The sequence below is a fragment of the Odocoileus virginianus genome, chromosome 21, assembly GCF_023699985.2.
Source record: "Odocoileus virginianus isolate 20LAN1187 ecotype Illinois chromosome 21, Ovbor_1.2, whole genome shotgun sequence".
Taxonomy (NCBI): Eukaryota; Metazoa; Chordata; class Mammalia; order Artiodactyla; family Cervidae; genus Odocoileus; species Odocoileus virginianus.
This window is the reverse complement of record NC_069694.1, coordinates 20,621,618-20,645,274: the sequence shown is the minus strand read 5'-3', so window position 1 is coordinate 20,645,274 and position 23,657 is coordinate 20,621,618. Positions and strand designations below refer to the sequence as shown.

General features: G+C 35.1%; 1 protein-coding gene across 1 annotated transcript in view; it reads right to left on the bottom strand.

Annotated features, from left to right (window-relative positions):
* Nucleotides 1-1,902: 1,902 nt before the first annotated feature.
* DHX15 (DEAH-box helicase 15) overlaps nucleotides 1,903-23,657 on the bottom strand; it is a 54,379-nt gene continuing 32,624 nt past the window's right edge. The window contains exons 6-14 of the mRNA XM_020913309.2: nucleotides 20,862-21,029; nucleotides 12,584-12,670; nucleotides 11,512-11,661; nucleotides 11,010-11,118; nucleotides 10,306-10,497; nucleotides 7,256-7,378; nucleotides 5,643-5,833; nucleotides 3,652-3,821; nucleotides 1,903-2,470 (exon numbers count right to left, since the gene is read on the bottom strand). Of these exons, the coding sequence (XP_020768968.1) occupies nucleotides 2,353-2,470; nucleotides 3,652-3,821; nucleotides 5,643-5,833; nucleotides 7,256-7,378; nucleotides 10,306-10,497; nucleotides 11,010-11,118; nucleotides 11,512-11,661; nucleotides 12,584-12,670; nucleotides 20,862-21,029 (1,308 nt within the window). The 3' untranslated portion in view covers nucleotides 1,903-2,352. The remainder of the gene's footprint in view (nucleotides 2,471-3,651; nucleotides 3,822-5,642; nucleotides 5,834-7,255; nucleotides 7,379-10,305; nucleotides 10,498-11,009; nucleotides 11,119-11,511; nucleotides 11,662-12,583; nucleotides 12,671-20,861; nucleotides 21,030-23,657) is intronic.

Sequence of the window (23,657 nt, the reverse complement as noted above, 5' to 3'; positions counted from 1 at the left end):
CAGCAGCAGCAGTTAGAGAAACAGTATTCAGCTCAGCATTTCTAACAGAACTATTAAGATGTCTTCTAAAGTAACGGTGTCTCTAAAGTATCTGAGCAGAAGGGATGGCCATTAAAATCATTGAGAACAGAAGCACAATTGTTTCCAGGGACCTTACAAACCTAAAAATCCTAGGACTAAGTCATACAGCTTTTATTTTGGGGGATTCTAGCTAAATGGATTGATAACAGAGTGTATTTATTTTATCCTGTCCTATACCCAAGTTGTCATAACTCCCTCACCATTTACAAGCAAAGGCTCCATTTGCTGCTGGTCGTCCTTCCTTATGCTGCACAGTCTGTATCCACTGTTGGGTGAATCCAGGGATGTGGGACCTGGGTTAACAGAGGGCCAACTGCATCATGCCATTTAATACAAGGGACTTGAGCAACCATGGATTTTGGTATCCACAAGGGGCCCTAGAATCAATCCCTAACAGATACTGAGAACTGTATTCACAACAAAAAAAGTTCTATTTTACTATTTTGAGAGAGGAGATCTCTCAAGAAAACTTCAAACAATATTTTTCTGAATATTATGGGGGGATTTTAATATTTTGGTAGGCATGATAATAGGGAATAAAAATTCAGTTTGCTCTAATGACTCCATGTAGCCACTACCAACATATATTCACCACTTATCAGATACAGAGAATACTAGCCATTCCTAGAAACTCTGCCAAATAAATAACCAACAGTTTTACATGCTGCTCTGTAACTTGTCTCTGTAAGAAAACATAATGGTCAAACTCCAGATTTTAAAAAGCACAAGCTTAAACAATACATACACTAGAAAGCTATTTATTATAAAATCAGATAGATTTATAAAGATATGCAACTGATTTACCAACTGTATACTGTGGTATAATTTGATTAACAGACAACATAGGTATATATATGTTGCCAACAGTTAAACTCAGGATAAATTTGTAACTGATTTAAATAAAACCTAAATTATTATTTCAGCTCATAAATTACTCCACAGGAGCAAAACTAGGCACTTAATAGAAGCATCCCAGTAGTGTGAAAAATTCTTAACTTTCCCAATTAATTCCCTTAAACCATACTAAAAATATGTCTCAAAGTAGTATTTAAATTCCAACTATGTACACTTATAATCTACTTTCACATTTAAAATTTTTAATGAGTGGGATAGGTAGAAGAGGTGAGTCGGGCATTAATGAGTACAGTATGCATGCTTTAAGTATAAGGAACTGATACTAGGGACACTTTGATAGGACTCACCCCGAAGAATACACCTGACCCTAAAGATGGGTCACACCTACCCTCTCATGGGTCATCTGTGGATAAAATATTTTTTTTAACACGTCTATGCCTGTCACAGGGAAGGAAATTCACATTTTAACACACTATACTGACTTTGTACACTGCACAAAACATCCAACATTAAGAATTCAATAAACTGACCAAGATCTACAATATCACTTCCTATTGTCTACTTAACACAAACATTTGTTTCAGTGACTAGACTGCATAGAATGTCTAAGTAAAACAAAAAGATCTGCTAAAAATTTGGTAACAAAATAAATAATCAGTCTTATAGAATGAACTTCATGATGAAAACTATCATTATTCTGTCTTTGGGGATCCAATTCTGAGCTAAAAACATAACTTTATCCCATTAGATTAGATCCTAAGTAACCTAACAAAGTGCTACGGTATGTTCTTTAAAACATATGCTTTAATGACTACGTTAAAGAGCAGTCCCTGTGGAAAGATGCTGAATAGGGAATCACAGTACACTTACAGTTTAAGGAAACAAAAAAAAAACCCCACACTTGGGAAGAAAAGAAGCCATACTCAGAGAGACTAGAACAAAAATATTAAAGTGCTGTGGCCGAAATTAGTATAAATAGACTTTATTGAAGTCAGTGCCTCTGTACCGAGACAGAAGATTGTGTCTACATAAGCACAAGTTGTAACATTTCACAACTTCTAAAAGGAATGTCAACAATTACAACGATCATGCATACCATGGTCGATAATCACATTTTAGAAGCATTTTCAACCATTTCTAAAGAAATGCTTATAACATTGTTATATATAGAACTACTTTCAATAAACTGCAAAACATTGATCGACTTTTCCAGTATGAGCTACAGTGTCAACACAAAAGGGAGGCATAAATGTTTAATTTATGAAATCAGAATGGAATATTTACTGTAAAGAAAAATTAAAAAGCTTTCAAATAAAGGCCATTATTGAACCAACATGAAGAGCACAACTTGAACTTTTCAGTTCGTTCATCTTTTAAAGCTGTCCTCTGAATAACTTCAGTTCTAAGCATTGAATTTCAGTACTGTGAATATTCCTTGGATTGCAGTTTGGCAATGATGCGGTCCAACTGTCTCTTTGCTTCACACTGTGGGAAATTGCTCATGTCATAATATTGAGGGGCAATTTTCACCAACCTGTCCAGGAAGGGAAAAACCACCAAATTAACAATTAGAGTACTGGAGCTGCTGATAGGATAGGCATTATTCATTAATACACTGATAAATGCAAACCTATAAATCCAAGCCAATGTTAAAATTACAAACGCCTAATCCTTATAAACAGCACTTTTAGAAATGCGCGCATCTTAGTAAGCTGCACATTTTCTGATGGCGGACTTTTCATAAACTTAACAACAAAACCACTCAAGATAAATTCTTGTAAAGAAATACTCTTTCTTTTACACAGACATTAACATAAGGTCAGAGGTTTCTTCACTCAGGAGCACTATTTTGATCTCTCTCTAAAGTTACAATATTACAAGTTCCATACAAGGAACACCCTGATATTCAAATGACTGGATCTTCTCATTTTCCAAGTTTTAATAACCATAAATGTAACTCTGTACCCCAAAGAATACATCTGACTGAATCTTTTTAAACATTTAGCCATACAATTTTTTTTCTCAACAAAGCATTTAAGATAAAATGCTAATGTCCTACACAATTTAAGTGTCAAAAGTCACTGATGTGGAGGAAAGAAGCCTCAAAATATACAGCAAGTGACATCAACTAAAGTAAGTGCTTTTAGTCCCGCCATTCTTGGCTGACATTTTCTATCTTAAATTACAGAACAGATTCTGGCCCCTGAAAAAAAAGTCACAAAAGGACTGCAGTGGGTGGGTAATTTTGCTTAAAGTCAGTCAGTTCTGATCACATTTTGTGAATCAAATATGCAATGGTACAAAAAGAGGTGCAGTTTTTAATGCTTGCTTTGCTCTTAAAACACCAACATATAAATAAACAATAACTGAGAGCTGAAATACAAAGATGACTGACGACTGGAACCTGGAGACCAAGTTAATCATAACAGCAAGAGAATGGCTTCAAAGGTACTCTTCATGTTAGTCAAGTATAATTTTGTCTCCAAATTTCCCCTGCCCATACTAACAATTCTACCATCCTCTTCACAAAGGAATTATTCTTAAGAGATAATCACACCATTTTGTGCCCCAAATCTATACACAGGAGTATACACCCTAGCTGGGGAACACCTGAGTTTCCCAGAGTGAAAGGAAGAACAAGACAAGACTCTTTTCAGATTCCATTCTGAGCAAAATGATAAAGAAAACTTTTAGAATGAAAGACACTGAGCTTACCATTCGGGCTTGATATCTGTACACGTCCGGATGTAGTTCTTTGTTGTAAGAACAAACTCATTATAAAGCACCCATTCAGGCTTGTGGTCAAGAACAGTGGAGGGATGCAACTGAACCACCTGGTTATCTTTCACAGTTAAGTAATGCCCTGTTCGTTCTAAATGTGCCACCTGAAACCGAAACCCAGTAAATTAATACAATGCTTCTGACGTGCTAGTTACAAAAGTGATGTAAAGCTACCTATATAATCAGGGAAAGGCAAGCCTCACCTATTGCTTTTAATCTGATGGCTAGACTTATTTACCACTGCCCAATAAAAGCAGCAATCAGCAAACTACAGCAGGCTAAATCCAACTCATTGCCTACATCTTTAAGGGGTCTTAGCCAAGAACAGTTTATACACCTTTAAATGGCTGGGGACAAATATCAAGAGAAACACTTGGTGATACTGGAGTGGAAATCTCATGAAATTCAAAATGGTAAGTAAAGTTTTTTGGAACATAGCATGCCCATTTGTCCGAAGTTGCTTTTGCACAACAAGGGGAGGCAGAGCTGAACTGTTTCAATAAGGAACCTAATGAGCCCACAAAGCCTAATATATACTATTTGGTCTTTCTGCCCGAGACTGGTTCTTTAATACCAGGTGGGAACTATGTAGTAGATAAGCAATTACTAAAAGATGAAAATTCATGTTTAAGATAGAAAAATAGAGCAAAAGTGACCCACAATGAGAGCTTTAATAAGAAAAGGAATTGGGGGGTCGGGAGAGGAGAAAGGAGATGCATGTTTCTTGGCCTACATTTCTATATATAATCAAATATATCAATTGGATCAATATCATCTAGTAGTTAACAAATATCAAAGCAGATGACAACATGTGCTTTTCAATTCTAGAACTCTAGTAACAAAGAGCATGTATGAAAAACAGAAATGAGCAATTCATTAATTATTAACATATAATAGAAAATGCTTGAGTAATAGATTTAGGAGTGAAAATCCTAACTCTGATAAGCACTGAAACTTCAGAATAAGATGCCACAATAAACTTTCGGTTATTCTGATCTCAAACACAGACAAGGCATCGATCTCCTTTCATTCTGCCTCCATGCACTTAATGGCCACTCTATGTATTTGGCTCATTTGGCCTTAAGGCAGGCTACACATTACTTATTATACACAGCCAAAGGAAAGAATCAAAGAACAAGTGGGATATTTAAAAGATAACTAAAATCAACCTCATCTCAAATAATGGACTGATGTGCTTTCATTTTTTCACCAGAAACACTTTCATTTTGAAAAACATAATTGGTTTAATGTCCCTTAAACTATAAGAATTACCTGACAAGTTGTAACTTCAGCCTCCAATATAAAACACTTAAAACCAAAAGCAATATTTTAAAATTATTTTTCATCCTAAATCATTATTTCATATCTGACTTTCTTAGCGCCCAAGTGTCTTATAAATACCAAAGATTGCACTACAGGATTGTGCATAAAACAGTTGCTTATTTGAATTTTAGGGTGATTAGTTTCCATAAAGAGAGGAAAGTGAATTGTACTTCTGGATCCATCCAGGAAACTGTTTCCTTTCAGCATTCCAGTACAGTTATACATCTCCAATTAAGATCAAGATTCAAAGAAAGTCTTTGATACATTTATCCAAAGTCAAAATTTGCATTGAAGAAATAACTAATAAAACTCACCTGAAAACAGTCAATATATCTATTTAGTATAAAAAGACTCCATTATTTAAAAAGTGCTTGTAAAACTGATTTCTACATAACTGGATCCCTAACTATGCCATTTGGTAAACTTAGACATGTAAAAACTTCTCAGTATATTAGTTCATTCAAGAATCTGGACCTAAAATTAAAGATTATTTATAGGCATTCTTTAACCGAATTTTGTGTTTAAGTGGATTCCAAGTACTGCTTATAGAAGAGAAATATTAAGTAAGCATTTAATTATGTACTCCTGTACTGTTCACATACCTGCATAAAATACCCAGTAACCAAAGCTTTTCTTATATTAATATAATAGTCCCTGCTTGTAAAGTCAGTACTTCGACGAGGCAAATTAAATCTGTCCATAATTCTTGATAGCTGCTGGCGTACATTATCTGCTGACATCAGGGACCTGTAGTTAATGAAGTTGTCATAACACCACTGAACCGACTCATGATCTACAAAGTTGGAAAGAGGGAAAATAAGAGGGGACATGAATCATCCATATAGGTGTATTATCTAATTAAAAAATCAGTATAAGTAGCAAGTAAAACCAAAAAGGGAACTAAACCACATCATTTTAAAAAATTAATCACAGTCTTAATCAACTTTACTAAAAATGTGGAGTCAAGTTCAAAATTAAAAACAGCACTAAGGTTTTTAGCTACTGAATGACAAAACAATGATTTTGGAAAAACTATTTTTAAGTTATTTTACCCATGAAAATCTGCCTGGCTGTTTTCAATGGATAGTCTTAACAGGAGTGGATTGAGAGAATCTGGAAAAATGCCATGTCTTTCTCATTTTCAAAGAAAAACAGGCTTAGATTAAGACTATCAAATACAACTTCAAAGTTATAAAAATGAACCTCAAGAGACTATTGTCACATTTTCCTCTCATTTAATTTTTATAAATAGTGTATTCCTCATTATCACTGTTTTCCTTGTTTTCAAATAACTTGGAAAATGTTTTTTCATGTTGCTAAATATTCTCTGAAAATATGATATAAAGCTAGAATAATATTTCATCATGTAGCGATAGTATCACATTGAGCCATCTTTCTATTGGTGGGTATTTTAGGTATTTTTCATTTTTCTTTACTATCATAAAAAACTGTGAGATAAAAAACTTGAGTCATATCTCCGTCCAAAGAATACTGAAAGAAAATTTCACAGATTATCTATAGGTCTAAGGATATGAATTTGTTAAGGTTCTTGGTAGCATCAAATCTACTGCTTTTCATAAAGGTAACATGTATTTCTATTCCCGCCTCTGTGTTAAGACTGCTGCACTGCACGAGACCCACTCCTACACAGCTCTGACTATTTTTCTTTAGCCTTTGCCGATTTTATAGGTGAGGAAATGGTACCTCTCAGTAATGCACATTTACTGAACTGCAAGTAATGCTGAATAGCCCCCCACTCGAGTTTATGAACCACTTACAACCTGGTCATTCACATTTGTAGCCTATTTTCCTATTTCGTTAGTTTACTTTTACATAAGAGCTATTTATTAGGAAAAATATTAGACAGTAATAATTACTTAAGTAATACAAAACTATTCACACAAAAGGCAAAGTTTAAAAAAAGAAAACCATATCAAAATCTGTATGTTTGTGGTAAATTTTATACCAGCATTTCATTTTTACTGCTCTGTATTTCCAGCTTTCTAGTGCTTTCCTCCTGATTATAAAAATAAACAATGTTGGAAAAGATGGGCAATTTTTATTTTAAATGATAGTCAGGAGTTTTTTCTGAAGTACCTCTGGGTTTCTAATGTAAAGTTGTCACAGATAATAAATGAAAGTGAGATGAAGAAATACCTTATATGCTGCAAGTGACGTTTAGACAAAGAGTGCCTTCAATCTAATTTATACTTACTTTGTTTGAAAGCATGGTAGACATTCAGCAATGTCAGATGATCTCCATCTATGTGGGCAAATCTCATCTTGGCCTCATCTGCAGCTTTCTTGGCCTCCGTGGGACGAACAAAACACTGTGGGACTAAACAAGGTTGGTATGGGCCCAACACAAACGCCCATATCGATGAGTCACGCATTCACAGACAGAGGAACAAGGCCTAGCTAGGTCAGTTCACAGAGCATAGGGCAGGGCAGGATGGCCTCCAACTGCATCTTGGACTGTTTACTACCTTGATTTGGTACATCAACACCTAACCACATCTGTAAGACAAGAGGGTTTCAAAGCTACAGAGTACCTGATTATTTTTAACTAAATCTAAAAGTAGGCATCAAAAACAGCTATTCTGAAGGCCATCAAGATACTAAAAGCTCAACTTATTGAAAAAACCAGTGCCGATAGCTCTACCAATAACCAGAATTATGGTGTCAATAGCCTTTTAGCTAAACAAAATTTTTGTCATCCATTCAATCAGCTGAATTCCCCACTGCAGGACTAAAAACAACTTTCCAACCAGTCTACGGCCACATTTCTATCGTCATTCTTCCCTAGTGCTGTGGCTATTACCAACTGGTGGGTATCACTATTAGCACTGGTGAGCAGAAGCATATGTAACATAAAAAATACCATGAAATCTTGGGCTTTGATGATAGCAGTAGTGGTGGAAGGTTAAACCGCCTTTGAATTAAGAAAATTCAAAAAGGCTAGGAATATTCAGCCTAGTTTTCCAAATAAAGTCCCAAGTTCTTTTTAAAAATTGTTATTTGACTCGAAGTCCTCATATAAAAGCAGAATCCAATATTTTAAACGTTGACAATTAGTCTGAAACAGTCATTATGTCAGGGTCATCAAAATGAACGACAATATTTTTTTAGAGCCTCAATATTAAATCACATAAAACTTGAAGTTGTTACAAAGTGTGTTCTATATTTTTTGAAATACAACTTTCCTTAATTCACTTTAGCAATTCCATAGTTATAAAAGCAGTATGAAAATAAAAATACTTAACAGCTTGGGACTTTGTCAACACATTTTTAAAGCTCTTAAAACTTTGTCAAAAAAAAAAAATTATAAATCATCAGTTCAGATAGAAGATAATAGGAATAATCAACAAGATCAAATACAGTATCAAATTACTCTTTGCCATCCATACAGTTTCCCCTTTAAAATGATTCCAAAGAAGCCAAATAGAAACAATGACACATGATCACAGTAAATATTAAGTCTTGCTTAATGTAACTGAAGCAAGGTAACAGATATAAATACAGAAATCTCTCATAGCTGTGAACGTTAATGTGAACTAGCTACCAGTTAAATGATTGGGTTTAAGAAGCACTCAATAAGGCCCCTGATTTTTTACTATTTGTATCAGGACCCCCAAACTCCAGAAACTCCTTAAATGGTAAACAAAGCATTACAAACTAAGCAAACTGTTTTAGCTGCATGACTTCTTAACCCTTCAACACCCCCCCCCAACAAATGCCTTGCTTAATAACTAATACACATAAATGTTCACTCTCTTGATGTGCTAAAGACAACTAGTTATCCCCATGCTTTGCAGAACCACTACAAGAGATGTAGGTGGGAGATCTCAAATGCATCATAATGACCAATTTTTTAAAGGGCTAGCTAGTTTTCTAAACTCCAACAATGCTAACCCTATAGTATGCCCGATAAAAGAGAACCTAGAAAAATAAAAACTAGGTAGGTAACAAACACAATCTGTTAACTCTTACCCCACACTCTCTAAAGCTAAAATGTTGGGTTAACTACAACCAAGAGAATCTAACAAAAATCACATATATGAGAAAAGGCAGACAACAACCTACCACCACCTCCGCAAGAAACTACAATTTCATTAAAATGATTCAGTACTGCCCTGCCCATCTGCTCTGAGTCTGATCATAACTGCAAAAAAAAAAACATTTTTGCTAGTTCTTAAATTAAAAATTCACATCATTAAAACATACATCTAAACTAAGTAAAAAATTTTATTTAGAAATTTTAAAAATTTCTTCCTTTAATTTAATGTAAGAGTTTGAATTATTTGAGGTACTTAATTATAAATAAGACCAATAAACCACTCTATGACTGGAAATCAATTTTCCCCAGTACTGAAATTAGTATTATAGAGTACTTTGACAGTCAGTAAAAACTTAATACGCTTTCTATTTTTAGCTGTAAGAATCACTGTACATTTCTATGCTAATAATATTTCTCTGTTTTGGAAAATTTTAATTCCAAGTTACTATTTGTGAATTAAGTGTTACAGCTATTGATAAAAAACAGTAGTATTTGTTCAGCTCAATGTTCCTTCCGATTTTTAAAATTAAGCAATTTTACCTATTAAACGTATTTCTCTTATCAAGTGTTTTCCTGCCACTGTAAAAGAATTACCATCAGATTAGATTTTAAACCTAAAATTATACATTACTACTTCTATTTATTTGATACTAAGTTTAAAATAATTATTTGACTGCCACTGCAATACAATTTATACATGAAGAAAAAGCTTACTTTTTAAATGATAGCTTGGTTTGTCTCAGGCTCACTTAAATAGTGCCAGCTACTAGAACAAAGTTCTTCCTGAGCTTTCAGCAATAAACTGCAAAACTGATGGACCTACCAAAGAACTCTGTTATAGTATCTTCAGACTTAATTTTTTGGCTATAATGTGAGGCTTGCGGGATGGAACCCACACCCCCTTCAGTGGAAGCACAGATTCTTAACTACTGGACCGCCAGGAAATCCTGGACCTATTCTTTTCTTACTGATATTTTAATCTGAGCCAATGTTTTTTTACTACATTTTGTGCACAATGCTTTACTTTACTTTTGTAAACACTATATTATTATGAAGCTATTTTTCAAGATATTTAGCAAACAAAAGGAGTCCTTTAAAAACATCTATAAAATTCACTATCATACTAAGTACTAAAAAACAAACCCAAAAGTGAAGTCCACCCAAACTTTGAAGAGCTGGGTTTTTTTTAGTTCCTTTCCCTCTATTACCTGACAACATAGCAGTAATAGATAGGACCTCATTAGAACAGTTGTAGTCACAACTTGCAATAACCATTTTAGCGAGCTGTGGATCTAGAGGAAACTCGGCCATCATGGATCCCAATTCAGTCAGATCTCCATCATCATTTAAAGCAGCCAGATAATTCAAAAGTTCTAGGGCTCTCATCAGAGTTTCAGGAGCTAGGAAGAAAAGGCAATCTATTAAGACAAGCTGCCTTAAGAAGCAAAAACGTGACAAAGCACAAACTATTAGAGGCAATCTCATTTTTCATTCTACAGTGGACCAAATATAAAACTCAAACTGCCATCAAATTCAATTACAGAGATCTAGCAAACTATGAATCATGTAAAACTGCAAAACTTGCCTGTACAGTAGTTAAATGTTACCTTCTTAAGTACATTAACTGTTAACTCAACAATGTGTTTAACAAATTAATTTCCCTCAAAAAAAGGAGAAAATTTTTCATATTTTCATGCCCTGCCAATAACTCCCAAAATAATTTAGTTACCCTGAAAGATATGGGGAAAAAAGAGAATTTGTTATTTTTCCACTCTTTTAGATTTAATGCCAACACACAAAATTTCTCTTAATGTATTGCAAAGGAAAGGTAAAATGTATTTAATATATAGAAGGAATAGGGTAGTCAATTTTGGTTAAAAAGTTTGATAAAATATGCTTTGAGAATTTATACCTGGTGGATCCATAAAATCAAAATGCACCAAATCATCAATACCAAGTTTCTTCAACTGTAACACAACTGATCCTAAATTAGAACGCAAAATCTCAGGATAGGTATTATCCTAGAAAAATACAAAAACATTTGTTTTGTTAAATATCCCATAATCTTTATGCTCCAGAAAAAAAAAAAACATATCTGTTCTCATCCTTAGCTGTTTACTTTGGCATTTCTTCTAAACAACTGACTTAGACAGGAGAAAAGTATTTGTGGACTAAAAAGGAATCAGATACTTCCTGTAAGCTATCTTTATAGGGTTCGAAAGGTTACCATTGCTGCCCAATTCGACTTGGAACTATAACAAAGGGTTGTATTGGTAGACTACACCATAAATCTCAGGGAAAACCTGAACAGCTTATAGTGCCAAAAAAGACAAAGTAAGTGAAGTACTTTCCCTCTGGTACCAAGTTTAACTTAACCTTCCAAACACAGAGTAAGGACACAGTACAACCCTTACCTGCATCTCTGTCTTGTACGCTTTCTCTGTATAAAGTCGGAAGCACTTCCCAGGTCTGGTCCGTCCTGCTCGACCGGCCCTTTGCTGAGCTGAAGCTTTACTGATGGCTGTCACTAACAGGGACTCAACTCTGATTCGAGGATTATACACCTATTGGAATGTAAATAACACTATAATTCGTCCTCCAGTTAAACACAAAACTGTGATCTAACAGAAGTATCCAAAGCCCAAAGTTAACCCCAAAATAAACAAAGTAGCATTGATGACCAGCATAAATCATGCTGGGGCAGAAACAGAATTCATCATTCCTTAACTTTCTTTCAGGTATTCTGACTCCAGCATTCTGACAGCCTCAAGCTAACATGAAAAGTCACTTAACACAGAGATAGCTCTACTCTTCCTTATTTAAAATACTTTCAGTTTTACCTTACTTTTATATGGTGAATAGTGCTGAAGGCTTTTGCCTGAAAAAAAATTTATGTTCAGTGTGGATATTAAGAAAAACATTTTGAATTCAGTCCAGAGGAAGTCAGTTATATGCTGCCAATTTAGAGAATTGTTTTCCAACAAAAATGTGAATACTATGTACAAATTCTCCCAATTATAAAACATAATCAAATGCAATCAAAGATCTTAGGTAAGAAACAGTTTTATTTAGTAACTGAGTAATCCCTTAATTTGGCTAAAGTGCTTGGGTACTCAGTACTGTTGAACTAGAGGTTAACATAATACTTTTTTTTTCCCCCAAGTACTATGCCTGGCACATAATAGAAACTAATTTAGCTGACTGAGTAACTAATAGGCAAGGATGATAATCCTGTACTTTTTACTACTCCTTCATGAATATACACTCACATATAAAAACAACAAAAAACAAAGCATAGGATTATAAACATGGGCTTAGTATGTGAAAACCAGCTAGAACCAAAGGCTTGAATCACAGACTTCTGAAAATGAAACACAAACTGTAAAATAATTCTAAAAAGTAAACTTCAGGCATGAAACAAGTAAGCAATAAGTACTATTAAATTAATACTAATTTTATAAAGTACTATAGTACTAAAATATGTACCTTTTGTTTCGCAAATCCAGGATCAATTACAAACACCACACCATCTATTGTCAAAGATGTCTCTGCAATGTTAGTTGACACAACTACCTGTTTAGATATAAACAGTATTTAACTTAAACTACAAGCCAAGTACAATTCAAGTAAGATTAGTCATTAACTTATACTAAACAATCAATTACAAACCAGTAAATAAGCAGGAATTAAGTTTAATCTTTAAGAACCAATGCTATATAAAGACAAATTAATATGTAAGAATTCAAAGTTTCATTTAGTTCATCACAGCACCTTCCTTTTACAACAAAAAATCTTCAGGTTATTACTTGACTACATTAGGTTTTAATTATTCAAATAGCAGGACAAAATCAGAAGAAAATGACTGGTAAGGCAATAAGCTTATCTCAGAAAGTTCCCTGAGAAAACACTCCTTGATTAATATTCAAACTGTACAGCATGTCCATGTTTCAATACTTTCAGGCAACATTTACAAAAGATAACTGTTATCATCAAAAGTCAACTAAATATTTTAAATGAAACGGCATGTGGGGGTGAAAAATCTCAACTTAGAATTCAGTAAGAATTGGTGTATCATCAGAATTGATCATAGATGTTCTGAAAATCTCAAAGTGGGTGTCACAGCATACAAGGAATCTTAAGGAATGATTTGAACTTTTTATTGAAAGTGAGTAAGGTTCAAAGCATTTACATACTAACATGGATTGTTTTTTCATGTGGGTGTTTTACTGTATTTTAAATATGCTTTAGAAAATTAGGGACCTGTGACTGACATATCACATAATTTTCTTTTTAAGCAATGGAAAAATGGGATTTTCATTAGTATTTTTCTCAAAGCATCTGATTTGAGGAAGATTAGTGCCATTAAGGTGAAGATGCCTCAATATGCAAGCAGTTGACACAGAAAATGAATCAAGAGTCTGCTCTTAAAGCATTTATAATTTGTAAAGAAAGATTAGAGGTGGAATGGAAGTACAATGACATAAAAACTATGCCATAAAACTTTTAAAGGATTTATTTCCTAAGCAAAGACAAGGAAAACTTACTCAGAAAATGGCATTTAGGAGAGCTGCTGAAGGTAAGGTGGGATCTTCCCTGGTGGTTCAGATGGTAAAGCGTCTGCCTACAATGCGGGAGACCAGGGTTCAATCCCTGGGTCAGGAAGATCTCCTGGAGAAGGAAATGGCAACCCACTCCAGTATTCTTGCCTGGAAAATCCCATGGACAGAGAAGCCTGGTGGGCTACAGTCCAAGGGGTCACAAAGAGTCGGACACAACTGAGCGACTTCACTTCACTTCACTTCACCCACAAAGGAGAAGTGAAGAGCATTAGCAATAGAAGGTTCTGCTTAAACAAGAGCATGTGGATAAGAATGCCCTTAGGCATATATAAGAAAGGACTCACATTGCCAGGTAGTCTTGGAGGTTTAAAAGGCTACTAGAACATCATTAACAGGATGATATCATACAATTATTTACATGTCTAAAACCAAAAGGCTCCCTTTTTGCACTGATCAGCTGAAAAGAATACTAACTAGCAAATGAACAGTGAACTGTAAATGGTCTGATGCTAATGAAATATATTTTCCAAAACATTTCAAAGACATGACATTCAATAATTAGAGCTGAAGCAAGCATAAGGTCAGGAGGTGAACTTCAATAAGTATAACCAGAGTTTAATATTCTTCTACAATGTCAGTGTGTTGCAGTGGAAAGGTAGGTATCAAAGCCAGGAATCAAATCTAAGTAGCTAAGTAAGAGTGGGGAGGTTTTAACACACTCAAACTTCAATTTTCTTTTATAACTCTTGCATACTAGTCAGCTGAGACAGATCCCTTATAAACTATATAGAATCACAAACCACATGCTCGTTATTATATAAGAGGTCTTGTGGCTTCCTGGAATTCTGGGGTAAAAACTGTAGTTCTGGAAAATGTACATCTAAATAGAAGTATAAAACATATATTTTGGGGAAAAAATACACTTCATCTATTTCTTCTAGAACAAAATACAGTGTGATAAAAATGTACTGATGCAGACTCTTTTAAAAATAATTTTTGTACATAAAAATTGGTGTTCACATGTTATCTCTGGGTCTGTGTGACAAATTGTACAACATCTATAAGGAGGTGTGGATCTGTGATTCCACAGATACTAAGAATCAGGTAGTGTTCACACCAACTTTGGCAAGCTCTGTGTCGTTACTGTTGAGTCAACTGCCACCCAAAAGTTAAACTCTGAAATCCGAAGTGTTAACAAAGACTTAGAGAAACACAGCTTTTAGGTTTTTTCCAAATAATAAAATTAATGAGCTAGAAAGCTTTAAAAAGACAACAATTTTTTGAGTGGGACCTCCCTGACCCATGAGAAGTGGCTTTTGGGACAAAAAAGGGAAAAACTCAAACTGTACAACTTTGGGCTGCAGATACAATACTGGCTAAGGCTAAATAAAACATGTACACACGCACACTCAGCAAAAAACAAAACAAAAACAAAAACCAGACAAATAAATGATACAAGTTATCTAGCTGCCTTGGAAGCTTAACAGTTGGGTGAGGCAAGCCCTAAGTATTTTCTAGATGTAGTAAGTGGCACATGATCTATTTAGGAAACAGTCACAACACAAAGTGGTCCTGGAATTTGTCAAAGAATTCATATGCTATAAAGCTTTCTAGACTATAGCTTGGCAACAGTGTTCAAAGAGCCTTAAAGAGTGTTTAAACCTCAACGACAAAGGAATTATTTCAGATAAATAGCCCAATATATAGAATAAACTCTATGCTAAAAAATTAAGACAATGCCAATTCTCATCTTTCTATATTAAATGTGTTAAGAATAAACTCTCATCTAGATTTATCTCCTTCCCCCTCAATAATCTGCTTTTTAATGGAATTCACATTGATTTATTTCAATAATTCCATTTCAAAGTACTTGAGATGCTCTACTTGAATTCTATTTGGACACAATAATGCATTTAGGTTAAAGAAGTGTGGGTTTTTAGTCCCTAGGGAACTCGGTGGGGTCTCTAATTCAGTGAGGACATTAGCTTGTTTGTTTGTAAATATTCCAGCAGTACCACACCAAGTTATCTTCAGATGGTGGATCATTAAGCCTCTCTTTAAAATTAGAGAGACATCGCCACAAGGGCCATTTCTCTTTTTTATTGAGCAATGTATGCTCTGAGCCATGTTAATTAGTAAACTCTGAGATAAGATACAGGAAAATCAGCTATCTGTATGGGCAAAATTAATGAAAATGAAATAAAAATAAAAATCATTGCTGGATTTAATAACACCAAATCTATAAAACAGCAAATATGAGTCTCAGTCAAAAAAATGCATACGTAATTTATTGATGAGTAAATGTTAATGTATGTACAAAGCAACTGCAGCTTTAGCTTAAAGTCAAATATATGAATAAATATCAAAAATGATCAAAACAGGTAAAGTGTCCACCCTCAAAAATTTATGTATTGCATTCTCAACTTTTCTTGACTACTAGAAAGCTTCAAAGTCTACCATTGATTCTATGTGAGAGCACCACACAAAAAGAGCTCAATAACTATTTGTAAAAGGAATGCTAGTTAAGTACCCAATGCCCATAGAAGTTAACCTTTAATATAGCCTACATTTTAAAACTTTAGTACTAAAAGGCTGTTTTGTTAGTTTCATCACAATCAATTAGAAACTACTTTGCATAAAGTAATACAATGAGGAGTAAGACAACAGATGAAGTACTACTGTACAAAATGTGATCCAATATAATTGAACAAAAGTATGAATCAAATAGTATTTTAAGTAATTGGAAGTAGACTGTAAATCGCTAACTCTTCCTACATAATTTTATTTATTTCTGTGCTTCTGGTCAGTTTTTTTTTTTTTTTTGAGGACAGTTGATTTGCAATGTTGTCTTATTTTCTGCTGTACAGCAAAGTGAACCAGTTATAAATAGACATGCTGCTGCTGCTAAGTCGCTTCCGTCAAGTCCGACTGTGCGACCCCACAGATGGCAGCTCACCAGACTCCCCCGTCCCTGGGATTCTCCAGGCAAGAACACTGGAGTGGGTTGCCAATTCCTTCTCCAATGTGTGAAAGGGAAAAGTGACAGTGAAGTCGCTCAGTCAAGTCCGACTCGGTAGCGACCCCGTGAACTGTAGCCTACCAGGCTCCTCCATCCATGGGATTTTCCAGGCAAGAGTACTGGAGTGGGTTACCACTGCCTTCTCCATAATAAACATATATCCGCTCTTTTTAAGATTCTTTTCCAATACGGGTCATTACAGAGCACTGAGTTCCCTGTGCTATTCAGTAGGACATTATTAGTTACTCATTTTATACACAGTAGTGTGTACATGTCAATCCCAATCTCCCAATTTATCCCTTCCTGTAGTTTTAAATTAATGGTGAATATCAATCAGTGACAGCATTCCTGAATGAAAAGTTCCAATCCAGTAACTGGCACAGTAATCTTTAATTAATGAATTCATGATAGAAGAATTAAGCCGTGGCCTTTACAAAGAGGATATTACCAAAGTTATAGCATTTAAAAAAGAGAACAGGAAAGCAGAAACTGAATACCAGTTTTTCCTCTTTTCCATACCCTCATATAACCTGTGTGCATCTTCACTACCTTTCCTCTTTCCCCACAATCCCATCAATCCTTTCTCCTACTTTTAACTGGACCTGCCAGGCCCTGGCTCTGATGGTCACTTACTCATCTTGCCAGCCAGTCAGTGCTTGACCGTAGTGCATTTCAAATGGTCTCAGGTTTTCAACTAGTACTATCTCCCATAACCAGCTTCAAAATATATGACTGGATGAGTAAAACCTTCTCTATAAACTTTTATAAAAATCGTTCATTTCACCTTAAACATGCTGAGCTTCAAAGTGTCTTCCCTCATAGAGTATAATGGACCACTGCCAAGGGAAGCTCCCCCTCCCACTGGAGTCATCCAAGGAGGCTATGAGAGTGCTCCTTCTGACTTCTAAGATAAAGCTGACTCATGCCAGGAGATAACATGATTTCCCAGCAAGAGATCTTATAGCTTTAGCTGAATGAAAAACATAATTAATTAGTGGGTGATGAAGTAGCACTGTGGCTCTTAGTTTTGATTCTGAATTAAAAGCTGGAGATGAGATCCCAAGGTAAGCCAAAGCCTTGAAAACTCCACTGGCCTCAACATCACACACATATACAACTGCGGCTGAATCCCTCTTTTTAGAAAGACAAAATTCTTCTAAATATTCTAGGATTTACAAGAACATGAAAAGCAATAGCTTAAAAAACAAAACAACTAATTCTATTCTGTGGGCTTAAACTGTTGAAGAGTCTACAAAATGTACCGTGTACAGAACTGGCACCAGACTGAACCTAAATTGCCAGTCTGCTAGTATTAAAGCATGAAAGGAGTTCAAATATGAAGTTAAGGTGGACCCCATCAAAGTAACTCAAAATGGAATGAAGAGAATTACATGAAAAGACAACCATGGTAAACCTTGCTGTATTAACTCCAAGATAAATAAAATCACCATTTTAAAATTAAAAGCAGATATATGAAGTACCCATGATTTCAAAAAAAATTAAACCATCTGCATGGAAGATGCACTAACTCCACTTTATTATAATGTTTAAGAAACAAATACTTTTATACACATCCACTGACATAGAATGAAGTTTTAAAAAAAACTAGACAATGAGTACTTTTCTGTCAACAAATCTCCTTTAAAATTATATACTAAAGTTATCAGTTAAAATTTCAAAAGTTTCCCCCAAAATTCGGAATGCAAATAAACAGAAAATATTTTAACATGTTCTAGAGACAGCATTACGACAAAAATAGTTGCAGCATTCAACATAATGAAACTAGGATCAGACTTTATTTTTTTTTAAAGTAATGTTCACAGTTTTTGATTTATGATTAACTCAAAACCTGATTACTACCCCCCATCAATCTCCTGTTAATTTACACTCCATCCACTAGGCTCATGGCTCAGACGGTAAAGCATCTACCTACAATTCTGGAGACGGGGTTCAATCCCTGGTTTGGGAAGATCTCCTGGAGAAGGAAATGGCAACCCACTCCAGTATTCTTGCCTGGAAAATCCCATGGACAGAAGAACCCGGAAGGCTACCATCTATGGGGTCACGAAGAGTCAGATATGACTGAGCGACTTCATTTTCACTTTCAGGCTCATGTTGCCTATCTTTTCAGTAAGTTCTTTCAGTTTGAAAAATGTATCTGGTTCATTTAACTTTTAGACAGTCAAGTAAATAATTAACCATGATATATTTGAATATCTTTTTAATTTTTCAAAATCATCAAAACTATTAAGCAAAGACTGAAAAAATACAGCCAATTAAAAAATTTTGACTCTCCTAGGCCTGTATACAGAAATAAACAATGAATTCCAAATTTGATTGACAAGTAAGTCATAAGAGAGTAATATTTCCCAACATTTTTTTCCTACATTAACAGACTCAAGTGTATAGTGGCTGCTACAAGGGATTACTCTGTTCTAGAAATGTTAGTACCCTGTATATACTCAGTTTAATCCCTGTCAATCATCTCTCAAGGTGATAAAGGTAATCATTTATATCCACTTTAAAATATAGATTTTAAACTTTAAAATCAGATTAAGAATCAGAGCAAAAATTACATGCAACTTTAAATAACCTTATATAAATGGCTGGGATTTTTAAAAACCAAGCTGACCCTTATTGTTCTAGTGGTTTTCAAACCTTTTAGAGCAATGCAATCTTATTTTCAAAGGATCTATCAGAATCCCCATCTCAAAAAATTAAAGCATAGCTGCCTGTATCAAACTCAAATATCCATCATATCCACTGCCCAACAAAGCATGCAGAAACAAGGTTGGAAAACCCCTGGCCTCAGTTCCTGTGCCAGGCAGATCCATACCAGTGGGATCCATAGTTCCTACCCTCAAGAAATCCACGCAATTTATTCAGTGTTATTAGTGCTACTGTTACCAGAAATCTGTGCAGTCAACAGACATGATGCTTCAGTTAGGTTGGTTCCAAATCAGGAAAAGGAGTATGTCAAGGCTATATATTGTCACCCTGCTTATTTAACTTATATGCAGACTACATTATGTGAAATGCTGGGCTGGATGAAGCATAAGCTGGAATCAAGACTGCTGGGAGAAATATCAATAACCTCAGACAGGCAGATGACACCACCCACATGGCAGAAAGCGAAGAACCAAAGAGCCTCTGATCAAAGTAAGATAGGAGAGTGAAAAAGCTGGCCTAAAACTAAGATCATGGTATCTGGTCCCATCACTTCATTGCAAATAAATGGGGAAACAATGGAAAAAGTGAGAGACTTTATTTTGGGTGGCTCCAAATCACTGCAGATGGTGACTGCAGCCATGAAATTAAAAGACACTTGCTCCTTGGAAGAAAAGTATAACCAACCTCGTCAGAATATTAAAAAGCAGAGACACTATTTTCCAACAAAGATCTGTCTGGTCAAAACCATGGTTTTCCCAGTAATCATGTATGGATGTGAGAGTTGAACTATAAAGAGGGCTGAGTGCCAAAGAATAGATGCTTTTGAACTGTGGTGTTGGAGAGGACTCTTGAGAGTCCCTTGGACTGCAAGGAGATCCAACCAGTCAATCCTAAAGGAAATCAATCCTGAATATTCACCGGAAGGACTGATGCTTAAAGTGAAATTCCAATACTTTGGCCACCTGGTGCAAAGAACTGACTCCTTGGAAAAGACCCTGATGCTGGGAAAAATTAAAGGCAGGAGGAGAAGGGGATGACAGAGGATGAGATGGTTGGATGGCATCACCGACTTGATGGACATGAGTCTGAGCACGCTCCAGGAGCTGGTGATGGACAGGGAAGCCAAGCGTGCTGCAGTCCATGGGGTGCAAAGAGCAGGACATGACTGAGCAACTGGACTGACTGAGAGACAGAAATTCTAGAAGCCGAGGAACTGAAGCCAAGTGAGTTAAGGGGAGAAAGACATCTGGCCACCTTCCTCACCCTAAGCAACCTTGCATTTGCTAAGGAAGAATTTCCCAGGGGCAGGGTAGCAGTACCTGTCAAAAGATATGCAGAAGTGTACACAAATACATTTCCTTCTATTTACTTGGAAATACAGATAACTATGTAGCACACAATTCAGGTTACGATCACTGTAACTTACTCCTTGAATCATGATTCAATACAATTTGATATCTCACAGACAAATCTCTCAGTATCAATTCAATGTTTATAGAGAACATTTCAATGTTACCTTTCTTCCAATTGCTCCATTCTGTTTTTTTGGAGGTGGAGGCTCAAAGATGCGTTGCTGCTGCTGAGGTGGGAGTGTGGAATACAATGGAATGATTTTGATGTCACCGACTTCAGGGCCCAAATCATCAACCTCGCGCTTTATTCTCTTACAGGCTTCATCAATTTCCTACAAAATAAAAGTTGAAGTGTGCAAACAAAATGAGTACACACTGAAACATTTTAAGTATTTACCATAATCGTAGTTCTATGCAGCTTATTTTAGTAATCACAATTAATTCGGCAAATTTCATTGGCATTTCAAAAATAATCCAAGAAACTTTGATTTCTCTAGTCACATAAACACACAATTGCCTTATTGGCATTCTACACCCTTTTTCCTTAAGAGTCAATGTCCTAATTAAGTCTCAACAAATTGTACCAAAATTGAAATTTCTCACTCAGGAATATTTAACTGCACTCATAACCTTTTCAATTTTCACAATCTATAAGAAATTGATGTGCAAGATATTTTAAATAAGCCAATTAGGCTTTAATGTCACGTATCACTAATGCAATTATATGGAAGATTTGCTTCATTGTGGCTAATGAGAACACACACCTCAACAGTATCAACATAGATATTTAAGAACTAGGTTAACCCAAGAATCTTAAAGCCTCTTCAAAAATTTCCCTAATAAACAAAACAATTCCAACGCACTTGCATTTAATTCCAGGTTTCAAGAGAGGACACAGTGAATACTGGGAGGGTGTGAGAGAGAGAAGTAGGTGAAGGCTCTAGGGGATGGCAAAGGGACTTTAACATGGGAAGGGAGCTATACTTAAAATTTTACAGAAGCTTTAATTCAGTTAAACTCAGAAGTATGGTAAATGATTTGGCAGTATGGCCAATATCAATCAGAAGTTACCCTTATCAACAAATTATCTTTTATTCAAAAACAGAACAATTTAAAAAAATTTACCAAGTAAACTTATTGTATATTATAATCAAGCTAGAATAATTTTCCTTAAAATGATTTTTTAACTGAAGTGCAACTTTTGTTTCCGTGGTAAAAAAAAATAAACTTAAGAACAAAAAAAAAAAGTTTAGATCAATTTAAAACATATCAGCTTTCTGGAGTATTGATAAGCTCTTAAAAACTGTGACACAGAAAATTACTAAAGAGCTTATATACCAATTTCCTTTGAGTTATACAGTTTCCAAAAGAAATGAAAGCTTGCTATTCATTGAAAAAAAAAATATTTTTACCAAAAAACTGCTTTCAAATGCTGTATCTAGATTAGAATGCCCCCTGCTGGTACACAAAAACAAAATTAGATCTTAAAAAAAACCACAAACACAATATAAACCCAAAACTATATACTTCTCTCTTAAAAAAAAAATATATATATATATACTCTTTTAGGAAAATTGAAGCCAAATTCAGAATATTTTTCAATTCTGTTAATTCAGAAGTCACCAAATACCAGATTTTATATAGAAAATTAAGAGCTCCAAATCATGCATTTGCAGACTCTAGTAACACTGTTATTCCAAATTTATTTGAAACAATCTGCTAAGCATGTATGGAGCTGAAACAAAATCACTACTGCATGTGATATAAAGACAACTCTAAAGAGTGAGGGAAAAAAAATCCCACAGTTTATGTTTTTATGTAGACAAAGTTCTAAACATTATTTTTTTAAACTTGGCAACAAAATTTTCCCTAAATTTAATTGAACTTTCAGAGTCAACACTGACAGTTCGAAAGACAAGAAAGCTCATAGACATTCATCAGCACAATGCAATCTTCTGCCTAGTCATGAACTGAGACAGAAGTTCAAGAGTTTCTCAATTAAGCAAAAGACTTTCAGCTCCAAAAGCATCAACATCTGTTAGCAAATGAAGTTAGACCCTACGAAAGAACTCCTGCATGTTGGACTTACCTGGTGGCTCAGACGGCAAAGCGTCTGCCTGCAATGCGGGAGAGACCTGGGTTTGATCCCTGGGTTGGGAAGACTCCCTAGAGGAGGAAATGGCAACCCACTCCAGTACTCTTGCCTAGAAAATCCCATGGACGGAGAAGCCTGGTGTCCATGGAGTCACAAAGAGTCGGACACGACTGAGCGACTTCACTCACTCACATGTTGAAAAGACTAATTTTACTTAGTGAAATTAAAGAAGAAAAATGTATTGCTTAAAGAATGAAGAGTTCAACATCTTCAAGTATCTACTTAAAACAAGTCATATTTCAATTACAACCATTGTTATCAAACTTGGTAGCACACAGCTCCTCTAGGGAGTTCTACTAGGAACACCTGGTTTAATGGATTAACAACAACAACAACATCAACATTCACGTTTTCCAAACCTTCACTAATTAAACCTGGTCTTCCCCTCCTAAATTAACTCAAGGGACTATAGAAACACTATTGTTTACATGGTCAAAATGGTAATATGGTTGTCATTTTTAAGTTTTGAGATAGCTAAATTTTATGGATACGATTCAAATTTATGGAGATGGGGTACAGAACTCCCAGAATCTATCACTTATCTGACCAAATAAAAATAACAGGCTCACAGACATGAGGAAGAATAGTACTGCTACCTTTTCCTCAAAGGTCTTCAAGTTCCTCAAGACTAGCTAATCATATAAAAGAAACTTAAAAATGCAACAGGATACATGAGATAATTGGGGCTTATTCCTTTCCTTTCCCCAGTTGTGGGAGAGCTGCCAAAATATCAGCCACAGAAATTCAACTCATAGAAAAGCATTTCAGGTCCTCATCAGAAGGCCATCTGATATTTCTTATAGAA